This window comes from Chrysemys picta, chromosome 3 (genome assembly GCF_011386835.1).
Source record: "Chrysemys picta bellii isolate R12L10 chromosome 3, ASM1138683v2, whole genome shotgun sequence".
NCBI lineage: Eukaryota > Metazoa > Chordata > Testudines > Emydidae > Chrysemys > Chrysemys picta.
This window is the reverse complement of record NC_088793.1, coordinates 85,698,217-85,716,805: the sequence shown is the minus strand read 5'-3', so window position 1 is coordinate 85,716,805 and position 18,589 is coordinate 85,698,217. Positions and strand designations below refer to the sequence as shown.

The 18,589-nt window shown below is 39.0% G+C and overlaps 1 protein-coding gene across 4 annotated transcripts in view; it reads left to right on the top strand.

The window, feature by feature from the left end:
- The window catches only part of SLC22A16 (solute carrier family 22 member 16), a 51,306-nt gene extending 33,929 nt beyond the window's left edge, over positions 1 to 17,377 (top strand). For all 4 annotated transcript variants that reach the window (XM_008164927.4, XM_024102455.3, XM_042857686.2 and 1 more), the window contains 6 exons: positions 1,427 to 1,544; positions 3,698 to 4,247; positions 5,600 to 5,727; positions 6,080 to 6,189; positions 6,671 to 6,770; positions 12,384 to 17,377. In XM_008164927.4, the coding sequence (XP_008163149.2) occupies positions 1,427 to 1,544; positions 3,698 to 4,247; positions 5,600 to 5,727; positions 6,080 to 6,189; positions 6,671 to 6,770; positions 12,384 to 12,596 (1,219 nt within the window). In that variant the 3' untranslated portion in view covers positions 12,597 to 17,377. The remainder of the gene's footprint in view (positions 1 to 1,426; positions 1,545 to 3,697; positions 4,248 to 5,599; positions 5,728 to 6,079; positions 6,190 to 6,670; positions 6,771 to 12,383) is intronic.
- Positions 17,378 to 18,589: the final 1,212 nt, after the last annotated feature.

Here is an 18,589-nt window from a genome sequence, read left to right as displayed (position 1 = left end):
GCATTGTAGGGAAATTTGCAGTGCAGCTGTCTGGGCTATATCTGTTCTGTAAGACTTCACATTCCAGTATTATTTTAATGTGGTACCAAATTCATGTACAAAAAAACAAAACTGACCCCAAATCCAAATCTCCAAAAGCTGTTGCTGCTGAAGATAGAAATAATACATCTCTACATCAGAGAATAAAAATGAAACAGGACCTGTTCCTTATCTAGTCGACACCTGAAACATACTCTTTATTAATGAACATTGTTAAACCAAACAGGACAGAGGTAATCCATAAATAGATTTTATTTCTGTTAGAGTTTGTTTTCTCTTCAGTTGAATTTATTGGTGTTGACTTCTTCTGGTTATTTGTTTATATACAGCATGTTCTGGTAGATCAAAATGTTTTCTACCTGAGATGATATGGAAACCGGACAAACAAATTTAGGATTCCTTTTATGTTAAAGACCTTTGTTTCAGAATGAGGAATGACACATAATTTAAGACCTGGCTTGTAATATTTATAATAAGCTAAAATTTCACATAATTTTATTTCCCTGCTAATGTACTTATTGTATATGTGACATTTAACATAGGTGGGCATTCCTGGTAGTGAGTTTGTGTGTGCACTTATGAAATCAGAGAATTCTGGGGAATTATCTGATTACTAGTTATTAGATATTTTATCTTCTTGTAATTCGGAGGAATTAAGGTAAAAAACCTTTCATTGGAACCCACGTTATATTTTGAGATGGCAAGAGATAGCATGAGTTATTGCATGCTAACCTGTGCTGGAACATGTTCAGTAGCTGTTACTTAAAATAAAATGTCCAAGAAAAAGAGAGAGCGAGAGAATGGAGTGAATCTGTGGAAAATGGCAGATTACAGATGCGGAAGTTAAACGTAAAGCTCAATATGAACATACATAGTGCCCTTTTCTCTGGAGACCTTCTTTCCAGTCATGGAAAATTGGGTGGGGCTCCCTTTCATCAGTACTACTTTTAAATTGGTCACAGTGCTAGGTACAGAAAAAATAAGTTTTCCCCTCACCTAGAGAACAATATATCAAAGCTAAGATCAAATCTCGGGCTACTGTGGTAGTGCAGTGCCCTAAATACAGCACTAGTGATTCTTTTCATATTTACTATAATTCTTATTGATAAGATTTCCAAAGTTTCAGTTGCTTTTTAGTACAATATTTTTATCACATGTCACCCCATTGTTCACTCTGTGTGTTTGTTCTATCCTTCCCTCACCTTGTGTCTGTCTTATGTATCTTCATTATAAGCTCTTTGGGTGAGGGATCCTCTACAGCTCTGTGTCTGTGTTTGTATAGTGCCTAGCACAATGGGGCCGTGTTCTTGGTTGGCCCTCAGGCACTCTCATAATAAACATAGTTAATAATAAGAAATAATTATGATGTTTTTATTGTTCTGTGCAGAGTGGGAAGACGGTATATAATGTGGTTCACAAGCACTGGTCAGTTTTTATTTGGCATTGCAGTGGCATTCACATTTGACTACTACAGCTTTGTGATCATACGTTTTCTCCTTGCTATGGTAAGTATAGATGCTCATCCTAATTCTTTTTAAATGCAGTTTCCTAACATTCCTCAGGAAAGCCCTCCATAATTTCTCCCTATTCCTTCCCTTCTCCAGTTTTTAAAAGCCCCATGTGTTGCCACAACACTCTCTTTAGCAAAGGAGTGAGAATCTGAACACTGCTTCTTCTTCACCCTTCAGTGCCCTTTCTCTTCGTTTTAACCAGAAAGGGTGCATATGAAACAATATTTGGTGCTTCCTTCATCAAGGGCTGACGATGCTTCTTTTAGCACAGTCTCAACCCCAGCTAGACTCGTAGTTAGGTGAGAGACAGAGTTTGAGTAACAAACTCTGGTTCCTGCATTGCAGTTTGCATTGCATTGTTATTTATGGTGTATTACTAGAAATAGACTTTATTTTTGTTAAAATATAGTCATGGTTTTACCCCAGCTATGTTCATTGATAGGGGATAGTTGCGCTTTTTTCTGATGTGCATCTTTTCTGTCTTTTAAACTACATCTAAAATGCTGAATATATGTGTAAACAGATAGGCTTGGTAAATATCCTAAAAGCTTCTACTATATTTGTGTGTATGTCAGCATATTTAGTTTTTTTAGCAACCAATTTCAAATTGCTACCCTATATTCAAAGGTGTACGTTTTGTGGGCTTTGCTTTTAGAATGCTTTGACTATTAAGAAAGATGGTGTGAGAAAAATGAAATAAGTGGGTTTAAAATAGTTTAGAAGTCAGAAAGAAAAATTCACCCAAGTATAAATTATTCTCTTTACCTGTTGCTGGCAAAGCGTAAAACAAGAGGGGTCCTTGACTCTGGAATTCACTTCCCTCCTTCGCCTGCCAGAGGTTAGATTTATTCGCTGCCAGAAATGCTGCAAAGCCTATCTTTTCTCGCAGGCCTTAAGAGCCTGCTCCAGTGCACAGTGATCAGTGCATAATTTGTGCCTGGGTGTGCCAGGACTGAGCCCCAGCACCTCCAGGCTTGGCAGTTCAGAGCTCTGGTGCCTCTGGGCTTGCCACATCAGTTATGAATGTAAAACATTGCTTGAGCCCCAGCACCTCTTTCACTACAATTTAAGCACTGCCAGTGATGTCAACAGGAGTCTCTCTAGTGATTTCACTGGGCATTGGATGAGGTTTGAGGGAGGTTGAGGGGGTTTATAAATGGAAGTGCTAGAGATTAAGACTCTGATTGAACAAGCAGACCCTGCGTGGGCACAAAGCCCCACTGAAGTCAGTGAAGCTCTGCAGAGGCCTAAGTATCTGACCACAGGGATCCACTTCCAGGACTGGGGCTTAAAAACCCTAATCTGACACCATTGAAATCAATGGGGGCATTCCAATTACCTTCACTGTGTGCAGGATCAGATCTTAAAGAATGATTTAGACGGTTAAGTATAATGCATATATATTTTTCACTTTTGTATGGGAATTTATTAATTGGAGATTTTATAACTGGAGATTTGATTAATCAAAATATTCTATGGGAAGCATCTTTAGATTTTCGAATTGTGTGTTTTTAAATGTTTTCAGATGCCTAAAACACTAGATATGTGCCAGACAAATAGAAATCAGTACATTCTCTAAATAAATACTTTAATGCAGAACATTAGTATGGTTAGAAAACTTATGGGAGCCTATAAAAGTGTAAGGAAGATTCTCTTTCAACTATGACTTAACAGGATAGTTTACCAGGAGGTGGAAAATCATTATTTTGAAATATGCAGTTCTGTAGTATGCAGGTTATTATGCTTAAAACTATGCTTAAAACTAAGACCAAGATTTTCAGAATGGCTATTGGTTTTGGGTGCTTCAAATGTTCTAGTGTCCAACTTGTTTCACCTTCAAGGGGCCTGATTTTTAAAGGCTTTTTAAAAAGGTATTACCCACAAACGGAGGTATCCAAAGTCACTAGCCATTTCTGAAAATTGCGACCTGATATTTTACAGGTCTGAAATCAGTTTTACCTAAAGTTGATTGTTTTTTTTCAGGATTACTGTTGCTCTGTCTGAGTGCATCATACGCCAATACAGGGCAAGTTAGGGGGCTCTTAAGACATCCAACATAAACAAACATGGAAATATTGGCCATCTGTTTTTGGTGTTGTCAAACAAAGGGAATAGACATAAGCTTTTCTCTGTTTTTTTCCCCTCAGGTTTCAAGTGGCTATCTGGTTGTGGTTTTTGTTTATGTGACAGAATATGTTGGCATTAAAGCTCGAACATGGGCGTCCATGCACGTCCATGCTTTTTTTGCTGTGGGAGTCATGGTTGTGGCACTGGTAGGATTTTTGGTGAGGACCTGGTGGATCTATCAGATATTTCTTTCTGTAACAACTCTCCCCTTTGTCTTGTGCTGCTGGATGCTCCCAGAGACACCTTTCTGGCTACTGTCAGAGGGAAGATATGAAGAAGCACAAAAAGTAGTTAATGTAATGGCGAGATGGAATAAAGTAAGCACTCCTTGTAAAATTTCTGAACTGTGTTCAATTCAACAAGATGATCTAGTCAGATGCAGAACAGGTGATAATGACACTTCTACAGCGAAGAAGCACAGCATCTTAGATCTGTTTTATAATTGGCACATTGCAAGAAGGACCATTACAGTCTGGCTGATTTGGTTCACTGGGAGTTTAGGATACTATGTATTCTCCCTGAGTTCCGTCAATCTAGGAGGCAATGAATATTTAAATCTATTTCTCATAGGTAAATATCTATTTATTTTATTCTGCTTATGACAGAACTAGAACTTATAATTTATAAATGTCTAAAGATCTAACAGTCAATTTCCTGACCCCCAATTACCTGTACCATCACTAACCCCATTTAAAATTGCATATTTAATTCTTGTCAACTTGAAATATAGTTATTTTACAAAAGCAAGCTTAGAGTATGTTAAGGTACTATATTATCCTTGACTTCTCCTGCCAATTTTTGTGCTTGTAAAACCACATTTTCCTATTTTTAAAATTGTTTCTCTCTGCCCGGTTCTGTGAAAAAACAACACAAACAGGGAAAATTGACTAACAGTACAGGGGAAACTATTAAACTGATGAAATACTATCCAAGTAAACACTGAGAAAAATAGAGATTTTCTTCACTAATTTTTTTAGTCATAATAATATTAGATTATACTGGTAACACTATTAAACTCATAATTTTTAAGTTTGTTAGAAGTGTGTTTTTTAAATCTAAGGGGCAATGTTTCTTTAATGTAGTCTTTAATTTAATGTGGTTGCAAATTTTCTCTTGACACGATAAAATTGGTCAGCATATATAGGGCCTGATCTAAAGTCTATTTAAGGTCATTGGAAAGATTCCCATTGAGTTTGGTGGCCTTTGGATCAGGTTCCAGTCCTGTAAAGGACTTATGCGTATGCTAGCTTTAAGCATATGAGTAATCCCAATAAAGTCAATGTGACTATTCATGTGCTCATAAGCACTTTGAAGGATTGGAATACTAGTGAATTAATTTTAAGTTGCCATGTATTATTACATGTTAGTAACTTGATGGTTGTGTTGAGAATAGGATGCTAATGTTGCTAAAATAACTAAGTTGTTATGATACAGTATCGTAAATAAATCACTGTGTTAGTAAATTTCAAAACTATTTTCTTTGTCTTCTGTGACCCACCTCGCAGGGTCCAAGAGCCCGGGCTCCAGCCTGAGGCTGAACATCTACACTGGAGTTAAACAGCCCCTTAGCCCAAGCCCAAGTCAGCCTGTGGGTTTTTAATTGCAGTGTAGACATATCCGTACAGGCCCATCTCCACATCATAAGGGCAGCTGCAGCTGCCTTGTACCTCTTTGCCTGGTGCATTTCTTATTCCCCACCACCACATTTACGCCAGTGTAAGCCCTCCACTGACATTTTTGCCACCAGTGGGTTTATCCCAAAATGTTGGTGAAATACATCTTTCACCTAATGCCTATATCTTTTAAAACCAGTTTAACCATTAGACTAAATAAATGCTCATAAAAAGCAAATCAGAATTATTTTTAAGGGTATTTGCAGTCATATTTTCATGGTTTAAAACCAGATACATTCATAATGACAGGTGCCGTGGAGCTTCCTGCGTATGTCGTTGCTTGCATTGGGATGGACAAACTGGGAAGGAGAAACACATTGACTCCATTTCTTATATCAAGTGCAGTGATCTGTGCTTTGATTATGCTGATCCCTCAGGTTAGTCACTTACCATTTAAAATGTACCTATATTGTGGGGAATCTGAGATATGTTAATGCAACATCTCTTTCTAAGGCCTGAGATTAATTAAATGTAGTTTAGAAATGAAGCTGGAGTTCTTTACAATAGATTTTCCATATTTCTGTTAAAGGTTCCAAACTAGCATTTCTAGCAAAGGGTTGGAAATAAGCTGGTTAGTAAACAAAACCACATACAGCCATTATTTATTGGTGGAAATAATCAGGAAAGATCATAGTTTGCGGTCTAAATTTTTCAAAATGAATGAATGGTATTGAATTTGGCATGGTGAAGTTTTCTGGGGCTTTATATATTTGTACTCTCTTTTTATAGGATTTCAGTATATTATCTGTCTTAGCAAATATGGCTGGAAAGTTTGCAATTGGCGTTGCTTTTGGCCTCATTTACCTTTACACAGCAGAACTGTATCCAACAGTTATACGGTAAGAACTTTAAAATAATTTGCCATATGTTTTTCATTATTTTGCTATTTCTTCCTTTCATTTGTTATGCTTTTGGGGCCAAATCCTGCACGCACTGACGTCAACGGCAGTGTTCCAAGTGACTTTGCTAGTGTAGGATCAGTCTCTTTTTTGTTATAGAATTCTCTGGGTTTGGCTCTGCAGTAAATGCATTTGTTTTCTGTTCCCCTCTACGTAGCCTGGTCCCACTGAGGTACAGGAAAAATGCTCAGTATTCTTAGCATTCAGTTCTCTCTTTCTGAATGTTCATGGTCATTAAGAATATGATTTATACTGAATGCTCAATATACTTTTTATTCTATTTATAGAAGCAACCAAGTTCACTATAAGATAAATTTAGATTAGCATAACTATATTTTTATAAGCATCTGTGCATTTCTAATTAATTGCTATATCTGATGTCACTCTCATTGGGCTTTGTTTCTTCTTGTCTTTCCTCCAGGTCACTTGCTGTAGGAAGTGGGAGCATGATGTGTCGTGTAGGGAGCATAGTTGCTCCTTTTTGTGTTTACCTGACTAGTGTTTGGATCTTCATGCCACAGGTATGTGTTTATTTTGATAGTCAAAAAAATTGTTATCCATTTTACTGAGATTTAAAGTTGAAGTGCAGATATGTTCAAAAGGAAAGGGGGGAGGGATAGCTCAGTGGTTTGAGCACTAGCCTGCTAAACCCAGGGTTGTGAGTTCAATCCTTGAGGGGGCCTCTGGGGCAAAATCAGTACTTGGTCCTGCTAGTGAAGGCAGAGGGCTGGACTCAATGACCTTTCACGGTCCCTTCCAGCTCTATGAGATAGGTATATCTCCATATATTGTTAGATTATATTATTATTAAATATTCTCATTGTTAATTTAAATTCTCTGATTTTTAGCTAAATATTTTTAGGAATACGAATCTGAACTCAGGAGTGAGCCTCTGAGGCATTGAAATCTTCTGAACAGTTGATATTACAGGCACTTTAAAGAAGACAGACATATCTTGTATGCATTGAATACTGGTATAAAATTGTAACTATCTTTTGTATGAAGATGTACTGTATCATTCATGTAATTTGGAGTAAGTGTCTCATTCCTAAATTGAAAGTGTTTGTATTTAGTCAAGATCTTGATTGAGCAACCGTCTTTTCTCGTTGCCATCAAGCTCCTTTTGAAGAAGCAGAATAGCCTAACACAGATGATGGGAGAGGGAGCAAACATTAAATCCAGCTGATGATGACAAGATCCTCCATCTCTGTCAGTCGAGTGAAGCATAGATGCCATGTTAGATCACATGAGATGAACTGGAGCCCTCTCTATGGAGAACAAGCCTAGCAAATCTAAGCTCTCATGGACCACCAGCCTAACTATGATCAAAACATCCTGCTGATATGGAGTGCTAAAAAGAATAAGGACAGAAGCAGCCGAATAGTGGGGCAGTGAGATGTTGAGGAGGTGGCATAGATGGGATAGTCAGAGCATAACCAGGTGAGAAATAACTCAAGAAGTGACTACAGAAGAAAATGATGCTCTCGTGATGCTCATTAGGACTCTGACAATCAACAAACCTTGGAATCAAGAGACGACATCTTTTTGTAGGTGGCTGCAATCTCATTCCACCATGTGATCCAACAGTCATCTGTAACTTTAACTGTCCCATGAAGATGAGATAGGGCAGTTTCTTTGTAGAAGAAATTGGGCACTTTCTTAGCATTACGTGGATTTTGGAGTTCATTTTGTCCAAAATATTTTTAACAGTATACTTATATTCAGTGCATACAAGTTATCCCCTATTCTCTTTATGAAATCTATTATGTGTGCTGCTCAGAAATTCTACAATTGCTCAATCTTACTTTTTCAGAAGGGGTAAGTTTAGGTTCATATACATAAATGGATAGAAATCTTATATTGAGGAGTTAAACTGATAATGAGCTTATTTTACCCATTTTACTTTAAAAAAAATTACTTTTACTTCTTTGAAAAAACTTTACAACTCACTTTTAATATCACAGCTTGTATGGGAATTACAGATGTAAAGAAGGTGAAAGCATATTGGCCTGAATTTTCAACCCAACCTCTCTTCCTGTGTTTCTGTTTTTGCGCACACACAGTTGGGTTTTCCTACAAAGGTAGAGTAGTGTCCATTTGATTTTAAAAATATAAAATCTACATTTGTGAATGCTAGAGACTGGTTTGAGAGACTGTCTGAAAACTTGGCCCATTATGTAAGTAACCTATGTCCAGTATTTTAGGAATCATTTGTGATGGTGGGGAAGCAGAGTAGGAATGAATAAATAAATAAAGTTCTTAGCAAGCACTCTTATCACACCAAAGAAATGAACCTAGAAAATACATGAAAAACAAGATCTGAAGAGCACGTAATCGTAGGAGAACAGTCTCCTTTGTCTCTTCTTCTTCCATTCAGAATTTTGCTTTTCACTATCAGTGATAAGGTTCATCTGTTCAGAACTCCTTCAGTTAAAACACAGCTGAGGGAAAGTCTAAACATTTGAGAACACTGTAAGTGGCGCTGCAAATATTTCAAATATGGACAACTCTCAGTACAATAAAAACACTCACATACAGTGTGAAATTTTGTTACAATAGTGACTGTAAATGTATGTTTACAAAAAACCTCTCCTTCCCCCCTCCCTCCTGTGTGGAGCTGTCCCCCTCCCAGCCCCTCTTCTTCCCCCCATGTTACACATGGATATAATAAAACACACAGAGGTTAAGTGAATTGCCTACAGTCAAGCACAAAGTGAATCAAGTATCACTGCTAGTTAGAAAACTCAAAAGTCCAGCCTGCCAGGCTCCAACTCTTACCAATAGACAATACTGTTTTAATAGAAAACCTCATGTCTCAATATTTGGCACTTAGGCAGAGTTCTCTGGCATAATGCTGTATTATGTGTGCAGACAGCTACAGCTGTCCACACTCACTCACCTGAAACTCAGGTTCCAAAACTACTGTCACAAATATCAGCAGGGTTATTAATTCAAAACCAAACAATTTATTGTCAACAAGGAGTTGGGGTGACCGAGAGCAGCCCCCAGCCCATGTCCCTGCCCCCCAGGGTGTGCTATCCAGGACATGTGGAGGGTCCAGGGCTCCCCACAGCAGCCCAGGCTCCCTGGGTGGCTTTTACCATGGCTCGACTTCCGGCCAGGCCAGGAAGCAAGGGCATGGGGGGAAGGGGAGAAACAGGGGGTGGGACCCCATGGTGGGATGTCGGGGGGGGCCCAATGTTCCTTGTGCCCAGGGCCCCAATAAATCTTAATCTGCCTCTGGATAGATGTGCTTAATGGGGGCATGGGGAGCGTGAGTATGATTCAGAATGAATTGGAGACTAACTGGAACTGTACAGTGGGATTTCCAAAAGCATTCAGCACTGGCCTACTCCTGTTCCCACTGAAATGACGGGAGCCTGATTTGCATTTATACTAAGACTCTTTTGCACCACAGTGGTATTGTAAAGATGCTTTAAAGTGGGAGTACATTTCATTTACATACACTTTCAGCCTTTTGCACTGTGTAAAGAAACCTTAGTGTAGATGAGAATCCGGACCTAGAAATTTTACCATTGACATCAGTGTGACCAGGAAAAGGCCAAACCTGAGCACTTTTGGAAATTCCACCTAAGAGTTTAAAGGCAAGTTCTAAACAGAGGCAGTGTGTGGAGATTTCCAGACAGTCAATGTGGCAACACAGGACAGAATGACTCTTAACTATGGAGAATTGACTACCGGATAAGTGAACAATTTCCAGCTTCAAAAGCATCCATTGGATGCTTTTACAGATTGTGTTATTTTTTTCAACATTTGTGGTATAACAGTAACATTATGATGACAGAAAAAATGAGGGAGCTGACAGCTCTTTTCAAGGAAAATATTGAAAAATATTAAAGATGGGATCTAGTAGTTAGTGTATACAATTAATCCTCCCCTTGAAATAATCACTTCACTGATATCCCTCCTATAACTGTATACCTGCCTGCAGAGACCTCCTCCAGTCTGGCATTCATTCCTGCTGTAGTAGTAATGTTAGCCTTCTTTTCTAATTCTTCATTGTAGGAATGTAATGGTTTTACTTTCATTGTAGTACATAGCATTCAACAGTATTTTGCTTAATTTTTTACTCTTTTAGCTTCTGTACTCAATATGAGTGTAAGAGAGAGAGTGTGTTTGAAACAGAGGTAATTCTGCTTCTCCCAGAGGATTGCTTAAGACAATTGGCGGCTCTGGCCCTGGGGGGTCATACACAGCTTGGTGTTTCTAACAGAAAATAACTCCGGTCAAGTTACTGCTGAGAGTTCAATTTTGAAATCTCCTTTCTGACTTCCAAAGAGCTATTTTCATTTAGAATTAGGTGATGGTTGCCTGCCAGTGTGCCTATATCTGTCTGAAGTGCTGTGTTATGAAAGTCATAGCCACAGCCATTTCATATGTTCTCTCTCATGTTCAGAGGGAAAGTATTAAACAAAATGGATCAGCGCTTGGGATCAGTACAGAGCAAGTTGAGGATATCACAGTATGAAAATGCACAGCATAACAGTTGTAAAACAGAAAAAGAAGCCCGCCAGAAATAGTGTATTAAAGACATGTATTTACAGAGAAGTAGAGTGAGAGCATAGGGAGCATAATGGGATAAGATTGAAGATTAGTGTGTTAATGCCTGTACAATGCTTTGAAGATGTTAATTGCTAAGTATTATCATTCTTATTGAACAATAAAAATTAAAAGAGAAAACAAGGAAGAATTTTAAAAAGTACCAATTGTCCAGAGCAGTGGTTTTCAACCTGCGGTCCATAGACCCTGGGGGGGTCTACAGACTATAAGGCCTTGGCTACACTGGCGCTGTACAGCGCTGCAACTTGCTGCGCTCAGGGGTGTGAAAAAACACACCCCTGAGCGCAGCAAGTACAGCGCTGTAAAGCGCCAGTGTAATCAGTGCCTGCAGCGCTGCACACTCGCTCGCAGCGCTGCAAGCTACTCCCCTCGGAGAGGTGGAGTACTTACAGCGCTGCGAGAGCTCTCTTGCAGTGCTGGCGGCGCGACTACACTCGCGCTGTGAAGTCCCGAGTGTAGCCAAGGCCTATGTCTAAGGGGACCGTGAAAGGTGACTATGAAAATAAAGTTTCAGATCCAAGAAGAGGCATTCCATTTTTCTGATGGATCAAAAGTACAGTATGTGAATTCTATGGTGGGAGTCTGCAGACCACAGGTTGAATTTCCACAGAGGTCTACCCCTCCATTCAGAAAGTTTTAGGGGTCTGCAAATGAAAAAAGGTTGAAAGCCACTGGTCCAGAGCAACAAATTGATGGGAAATCATCTATTGTTCTTTGAGATGGCATCTTCCTGCATGTGTGCACCTAGCACAATGGATCCTGACCCTGACTGTGGTCTTTGGCTACTACCACAATAAAATAAAATAATGATGATAATAATAATAGTACACTCTGAAATCACAGTGCACATACCCAGATCATAGACGCAATGCATGGGTCAGTTAGAAGCCGAGCCCCTGTCAGTTTTCTCTCTCTGACTCAGGACATCATTCCTATTCAGAACAGCACATAAATATGTACTTAAGCATCTTCCTGCATAGGAATGGACTTAAGTGTTTCTTTAATCAGGATTTCTATGATCATAGTTAAGAGATCCTGACCTACAGCTTGCACTGACGAAAGGTGCCCAAAATATGATTATGGGTAGAGTAGGTAGACGAAGAGCCAGGTCTACAGCTTCTTTTTCTCCCTCTGAGTGACAGCAGAGAAGTTGTAGTCCAATAAAAATGCATAAATTCATTTTACATTTAATCTTACAATTACTTTTAAAATTACTATCTGCTCAAGAAAATAGTTTTCCAATGAAGTTGCATTCTGTTCACTTCTGCAAAGTTGTTCCTGCTTACACTGGAGCTGTATTTAGCTCGTTGTGTAAAACATTTTACTTGGTCTGTGTTAACTTTGCTGGACAATCTGTCATTTATTTATGTATTTAGTTTTGTTTTATTTTATTTTAGCAGTTGCAGCAGGGAACATTTAAGACTTTTGATCTTTAATTTTCATTGAAGTTCATTGTGTACCCAAATTTTAAAGTATCTTCGCAAGCAAGACCAATGTTTTCTATGAACCGAAAGACATGTTTATCCCTTACATTCATTGTTTATTTCTTCCAGATGCTTGTTGGAATCATGGCCTTTCTGAGCGGAATGCTAACATTAATGCTCCCAGAAACTCTTGGAAAACCATTGACTAATACTTTGGCGGAAGCTGCAGAACTGGGAACAAACAAGAACAGCTGTTTGGGAAAATCACCCCCAGCACAGACTGGTGCAGTGTTAGAAAAGATAGAGATGCATAGCCAAGAGTCACACAGCACTGATGAATAAAGCAACATCAAGATTACTGTCACCAGTTTTAATCCTCATTAATTCTATAAGACCATTTTATTAGAGCAACCTGACCATGTTATTAATGCACGCGTCTCTTAATTTGTATGCAATCTTGCCTTTTCTAAAGGGCAAATATTAAAAGGTCTGGTAGAAAATTTGAAAGGATTTTTAGAGCCATTCTCAAACTTAATCGTACTTTTAAAAATCTGGTTAATTTGCTTTGACTAGTAGGAGTGATTATTGTTCATTTGGAAGATACCAAGTTTTTCCAGATTCACATAATATTTCCTTTCACTGCTTTAGATTTTCTGTAGCTGTGCTGATAATCGCATCATGAAATCCCCTGTCAATAATTGCCATATTACAACTGACAGACACAGACTTGTGACTTATTAACATGGTAAACTCAAGCACACACTACTAATTCAACAGAAAAGGCTCTTAATTACTGTGAGAGGTTAAACAGAAATAAAGATTTCTGTTTTTCACACTTTCTTCTGAAGAGACTGCCATTGCTAAAAATAAAAATATTCTATGCAACAGCTTCTGACAAAAAAATCATTTTCAATTTGCAGAATGTGCAAATAGTATGAATACTATTCATTTTGTTTAATGTCAAATGTATTTTTTGTTATTGATTTAGAGAGAAAACTGCTTTGGGATTCTGTTGCAGTATCAGTAAAGTCTGTGTATACAGATAAAATCTGGTATTTTTGAAAACCGTATTCATTCCAGACTGTTACGTTAAATGGTCATTTCCATTCAGATCTATCATCAGTTTCTTTATATCATCCTAGGGTAAAACCAACCCCTGTGCAAAGCATCCACACAAGGCTTATGTGTCTTTTTAGTGCTCAAAATAGGATTTAAGTAGAACTTAAGTAGTGCATAGGCCTTGTGCAGGGCTGGGCACTTAAGCTCAGATCCTCAAAAGTATTTAGGTGCCTGATTCCAATAGGAGTTAGGTGCCTAAATACCTTTGAGGAGTTGGGCCTTAGTGAATAAGTGATATATAACTGCTAGCATCAAAATGTTATTTTTCTCATGGACCATCTATTTGTAGTTCCATTTATTCAACACTATACAGAACCAAATGCTAAAAAAATTGATTTTTGGTGGCAGAAACTTATCAACCATTAGAAATGGATGCAATAGTCACTAATTCCTGCAGAAGCCTATGAAACATCCAGAGCTGGTGCTAGCCCATTGGGAATCCTAAGCAGAAATATTTTTGCTCCCTCCCCCCCACAACACTAAGACAGCAAGTTCTTATAATAAAAAGTGAAGGAGGGCCCCCCTTGAGCTGCTTGGGGCCCTATGCAATTGCTTAGTCTGCTTATGCCTAACGCCGACTCTGAAAACATCCCCCTGTTATATCACTCGTGCTGATACACGTGAGTGATGGAGACTGTAGAAAACACTAACAGGGATAGATTGAGGACATCATTTCACTCTAGGTGCTATTTTTATAATTTTCTATCCCAGCCCTCCCGTTTTAGTCTACCTCTAGAGCTAGCAATTTCTTCCATACCTGTGCAGCCTTCTGTATTGTGCATAAAAAGTGTACATGCTATGCAAATAATGGTTTGGACTCTGCTCATGATTACATCTGTACAACTCCTCTGACTTCAGTGAGTTCTGAAAGCAGAATGATTCAATATCTCTATGCCTCTCTAACAGGAAACAAAGCATCTCTCTTTAGTTACAGCACTGTCCTGGAGTTCAAAGTATAGAATCCTAGAAGATTAGGGTTGGAAGAGACCTCAGGAGTCCATCTAGTCCAAACCCCTGCTCAAAGCAGGACCAACACCCACCAAATCATCTCAGCCAGGGCTTTGTCAAGATGGGTCTTAAAAACTTTTAAGGATGGAGATTCCACCACCTCCCTAGGTAACCCATTCCAGTTCTTCACCACCCTCCTAGTGAAACAGTGTTTCCTAATATCCAACCTAGACCTCCCCCACTGCAATTTGAGACCATTGCTCCTTGTTCTGTCATCTGCCACCACTGAGATCAGCTGAGCTCCATCCTCTTTGGAACCCCCTTCAGGTAGTTGAAGGCTGCTATCAAATCCCCTCTCACTCTTCTCTTCTGCAGACTAAACAAGCTCAGTTCCCTCAGCCTTTCCCCTTTACGGGGTGTTTTATAGTGCAGGAGGGAAACAGCATAATATAATTCTAACAGGGAAGTAAATTGATATTTTCTGATATTACAGCTGCCAGTGCCACTGTTAATTAAAAGTTTAGGTTGTTACACGTTGCCAAATGCTGTCTTGGAATACATGGTCCACTGTATAATGACATCTTGAGGACTAAGAGTACTAAAGCTACTCCTTAATCCTGACCATATATGGAGCATTACAATATACTTCTAACAAGCTATTAGAACAAAACTAAAGTTAATTCCAGGACTAAGGTGACTACACGAAAAATCAATTTAGGTCTGCACCAATCAAAGTCAGTGAATGGCATAAGTTCTATTGACTTAAGTGATTCAGGACCAGACCCTTGTTCAAAATCTGTAAAATAAAGAAGGAAATTAAACACAGTACTTAAATACCCAAAATAGTTTAAACATTTCCATTGCTATTACTGGAAAGCTGGGTAAATCATTAGGGGCTGCAATTTTAATGCTAATTGCAACAGAAAATTCAGCCTGGTGTCAAAGTACTGGTACTAGTATCAAGATGGGAAGGTCAGAACTTTAGTAAGGAGCATAGACAACAGAATGATAGTTCTAGATATATTTTTAGGTAAGAAATTTAAGCATTTCGTGGATGTAAATACACCAAAACAACCTCAGAAAAATGCAGGGACTCAATCAACCTAGGAGATGTGCATGAGCAACTTCCATTGAAATCAATAGGAGTTGTGCATGGACATCTCCCATGGATGATGGGACCCCAGAACTTGTCTTTAAAAGAGCTGTAGGAATTTCCTGTTGTTCCCTGTGTCTTTGGCTGCAACTCTCATCTTCCTATCTTGACAGGCTGACAGCGTGGTTGCTTCCTGCTTCACTATTTCATATTTAAATTATGTACAAGGTCCAATACACTTTAACAAAGTAATCAATTATTAGTGATTTTGAGCCAATTCCTGGTTGCATTGAAGTCAATGGGAGTTTTGTCTTTGATTCTAACTGAACCAGAATTTTGCCCCAAAGGCCTGAGGAACCATGTTGAGATGAAGACCAGAGGATTAGTTATTGAATGGAGAAGAGTTGGCTTTCTAAAATAAATCATACACCTTGAGACTTGGGGTGCAATTGGGTACTCTTTTCTTTCAATTGAAGAAAAACGGCAATTGTTTTTTCAAATAGGGAAACCACAGCTGTTTATGTACCTCCCTGTTTGTAGCATTTCCAAAAGTTTTTGTGTTTAGCAAGGATGGTACTACTGACAAAAGTATGTTTGACACTAGTATTACATTATAAATATTACATAGCATAAATGTGGAGAGAGAGTTTCTCAAACATTTTTTCAAAGGATCTGGACCTTCTTAAAGAGAGCCTTGATTTTGAGAATAATAATTTCTAATCCTTTGGGGGCATATTTTCTTCTCAATGCTCATGAGAAAAATCCCATTAACGGTGTCTCTTATTTTCTCCTTAACCTCGATAGTGGGTCAATAATATCTTACTAATTAATGGTTCTGACTGTTCCTAATTATTTATAACCTATTTCCTTTTAATTGTGGTTCATCATGATTGTCGGTCATTTTGGCTGTAAGATGTTTACATCCTAAAAATGATATCACATTGTATCATATAACAGTGAGGGTTATCAGACTAATACTTCCTGGGTGAATGAGTGCAATGATTAACATTTGTTGAATTCTAACTGAAGAAAAATAATAAGGTAATATGCTTGATATTTTAAATCAAATGCATTTTTTAAACTAAGCTTTAAGATGTATTTTCTCATTTAATGTCTGACTTTAATGCCTTTTTATACATTTTGGTAGTTTAAATCAACTATGGGAAAAATAGCTGTGCAAACTACGTACACTATGGGCTAAGTCCAGTGGGCTGTGCACTGAACGTGTCAATAGCAGATGGAATCCCCCCTCTACGTGGTTGTGTAGCTGGTTCACAGAGACTGAAGAAGGCCCACATTCCCAACTCTGGGGCGAGTGGGACTAGAGGATTCTCTGGCCTTGCCCTGCTGCTTCCTCAGTTTATGCCCACTCATCCCCTGTATTCTGTCATGCAGGGACCCTCCACAGGGTTTGGCTCTGCACCATCTCGGGGCTATTCACCCATTTTTATGGCCTTCCAAAATCCAGCCTCACCTTGTACAGCAGATCTATACTGCTAGAGCCCCTGTGGGTACTGGATTTGTCCTATGTATGTGTCAAATGTACTTCTAAGATACTTGCCTAGATCTCATAACAAGTATAAAGGATAGAAAAGATTAAAAGACTAGTTATGAATTTAAACAATAACAAGGTTATCTGTGATATCAAGAGAAATTCCTGTTGTACGCAATAAAACAACACCCATATTGTTGAATCACTCATGAAAAAAGGTTAAGGGAAATCCATATATGGTAGTTATTCTTGCAGTTGGTTTGTGATGCCAATTCTATATACCAGGCATTTTGATAATAGGTGAGGGACATATATACTGTTCTAACTGACCTTGTCTACTGTGTTAAATGCAGCATACATGAATTTAATACAATATGCATTATTAGGGCAATAGAATTTTGTTTTTCCATGTATGTATTTATCATCTCAAAGTATGTAGAACAATAAAGTGGAATATGCATTTAATCTTTACCACCATGGCTTCAGAGGCAGTCATGCACTTTTATTTTTCCCTTATATAGTCATTCATATGCACTGGTGTTATAAACTCATTCTGAGGAACTATATTAACATCTGGAAGGTCTATAGAATGATTTCCTTCAGGGACACTGTACTGTATTACGGTTTTTGCATGCTTTGGGTTGACAATTACCACTTGTGTCTCTCTTTGTCATTTGTGTTTGCTGTTAGAAGGCAATGTCAGCTGGGAGCTATACAATATAATAAGATCCAGAATTGTCACTTTGTATCACTCTGAAGCCTATTATGTCTGTAGGGTCCTAAACCATTGTGATATCAGAGGTACCACAACCAATCCCCACTCTTACTCTTCAGCTATTTTGCATGTAACTGTTTCTTTGGTTTTAGGAGGGAGACTGCACAGATGGTCGATTGGTTGGTCCAACTGCCACACCCGTCCATGGCCCCACAAAATCGCGAGACCTCCTCGTCAATCTCCTCCTGGCTCTGGCCAAAGATACCATCTATAATACCAGGAGGAGGATGTTAGACGAGGGGGTGCTCTGCGACCTTGGGGCCTATTTCCGTACCTCCCTGGTCTCACGCCTCCGGGCAGAGTTCCACTGGGCAGCGTCTGCTGGCTCCCTTGCCACCTTTGAGGAGCAGTGGGCGCTGTCCGGAGTTCTCTGCTCGGTGTCCCCGTCCGGCACCCTTATTTTGAACCTTTGACCATCACTCCTCTCCCTGTTTTCTCATTAGTTGTCCCAAGAGATTGGTTGGTTCCTGGGTCCAGTGATCCCTCCCACTAGGCTGGGGAAGGGGCCTTTAGAAGTGGGCGGGCTTGTGCCCACCCACCTCCCAGGTTTTTCCAATAAGGCCACACCCATGTGCCCAACTGTCATCCACACAATTCCACACAGCTCTCCTTACACACAAATCAACACAACCATCCACACGTCACAACCAGCACACACACCACAACCAGCATACACAATAACCCCCAAAACACATAGTCCCTATCACAGCACACACCCCTCATTCACCACCTGCACAAATCAACACACATCTCCCAGCACAACACCTCCTAGACACAGATCAACACAACCACCCACACAACATAACCAGCATACAAATGACACTCTTACTGTCAAATTTTTACGTTTTTCAGTTATTTTTGCTTTTTATACACAACTTTATTAATTACACCCATGTGATTGTGCAGGC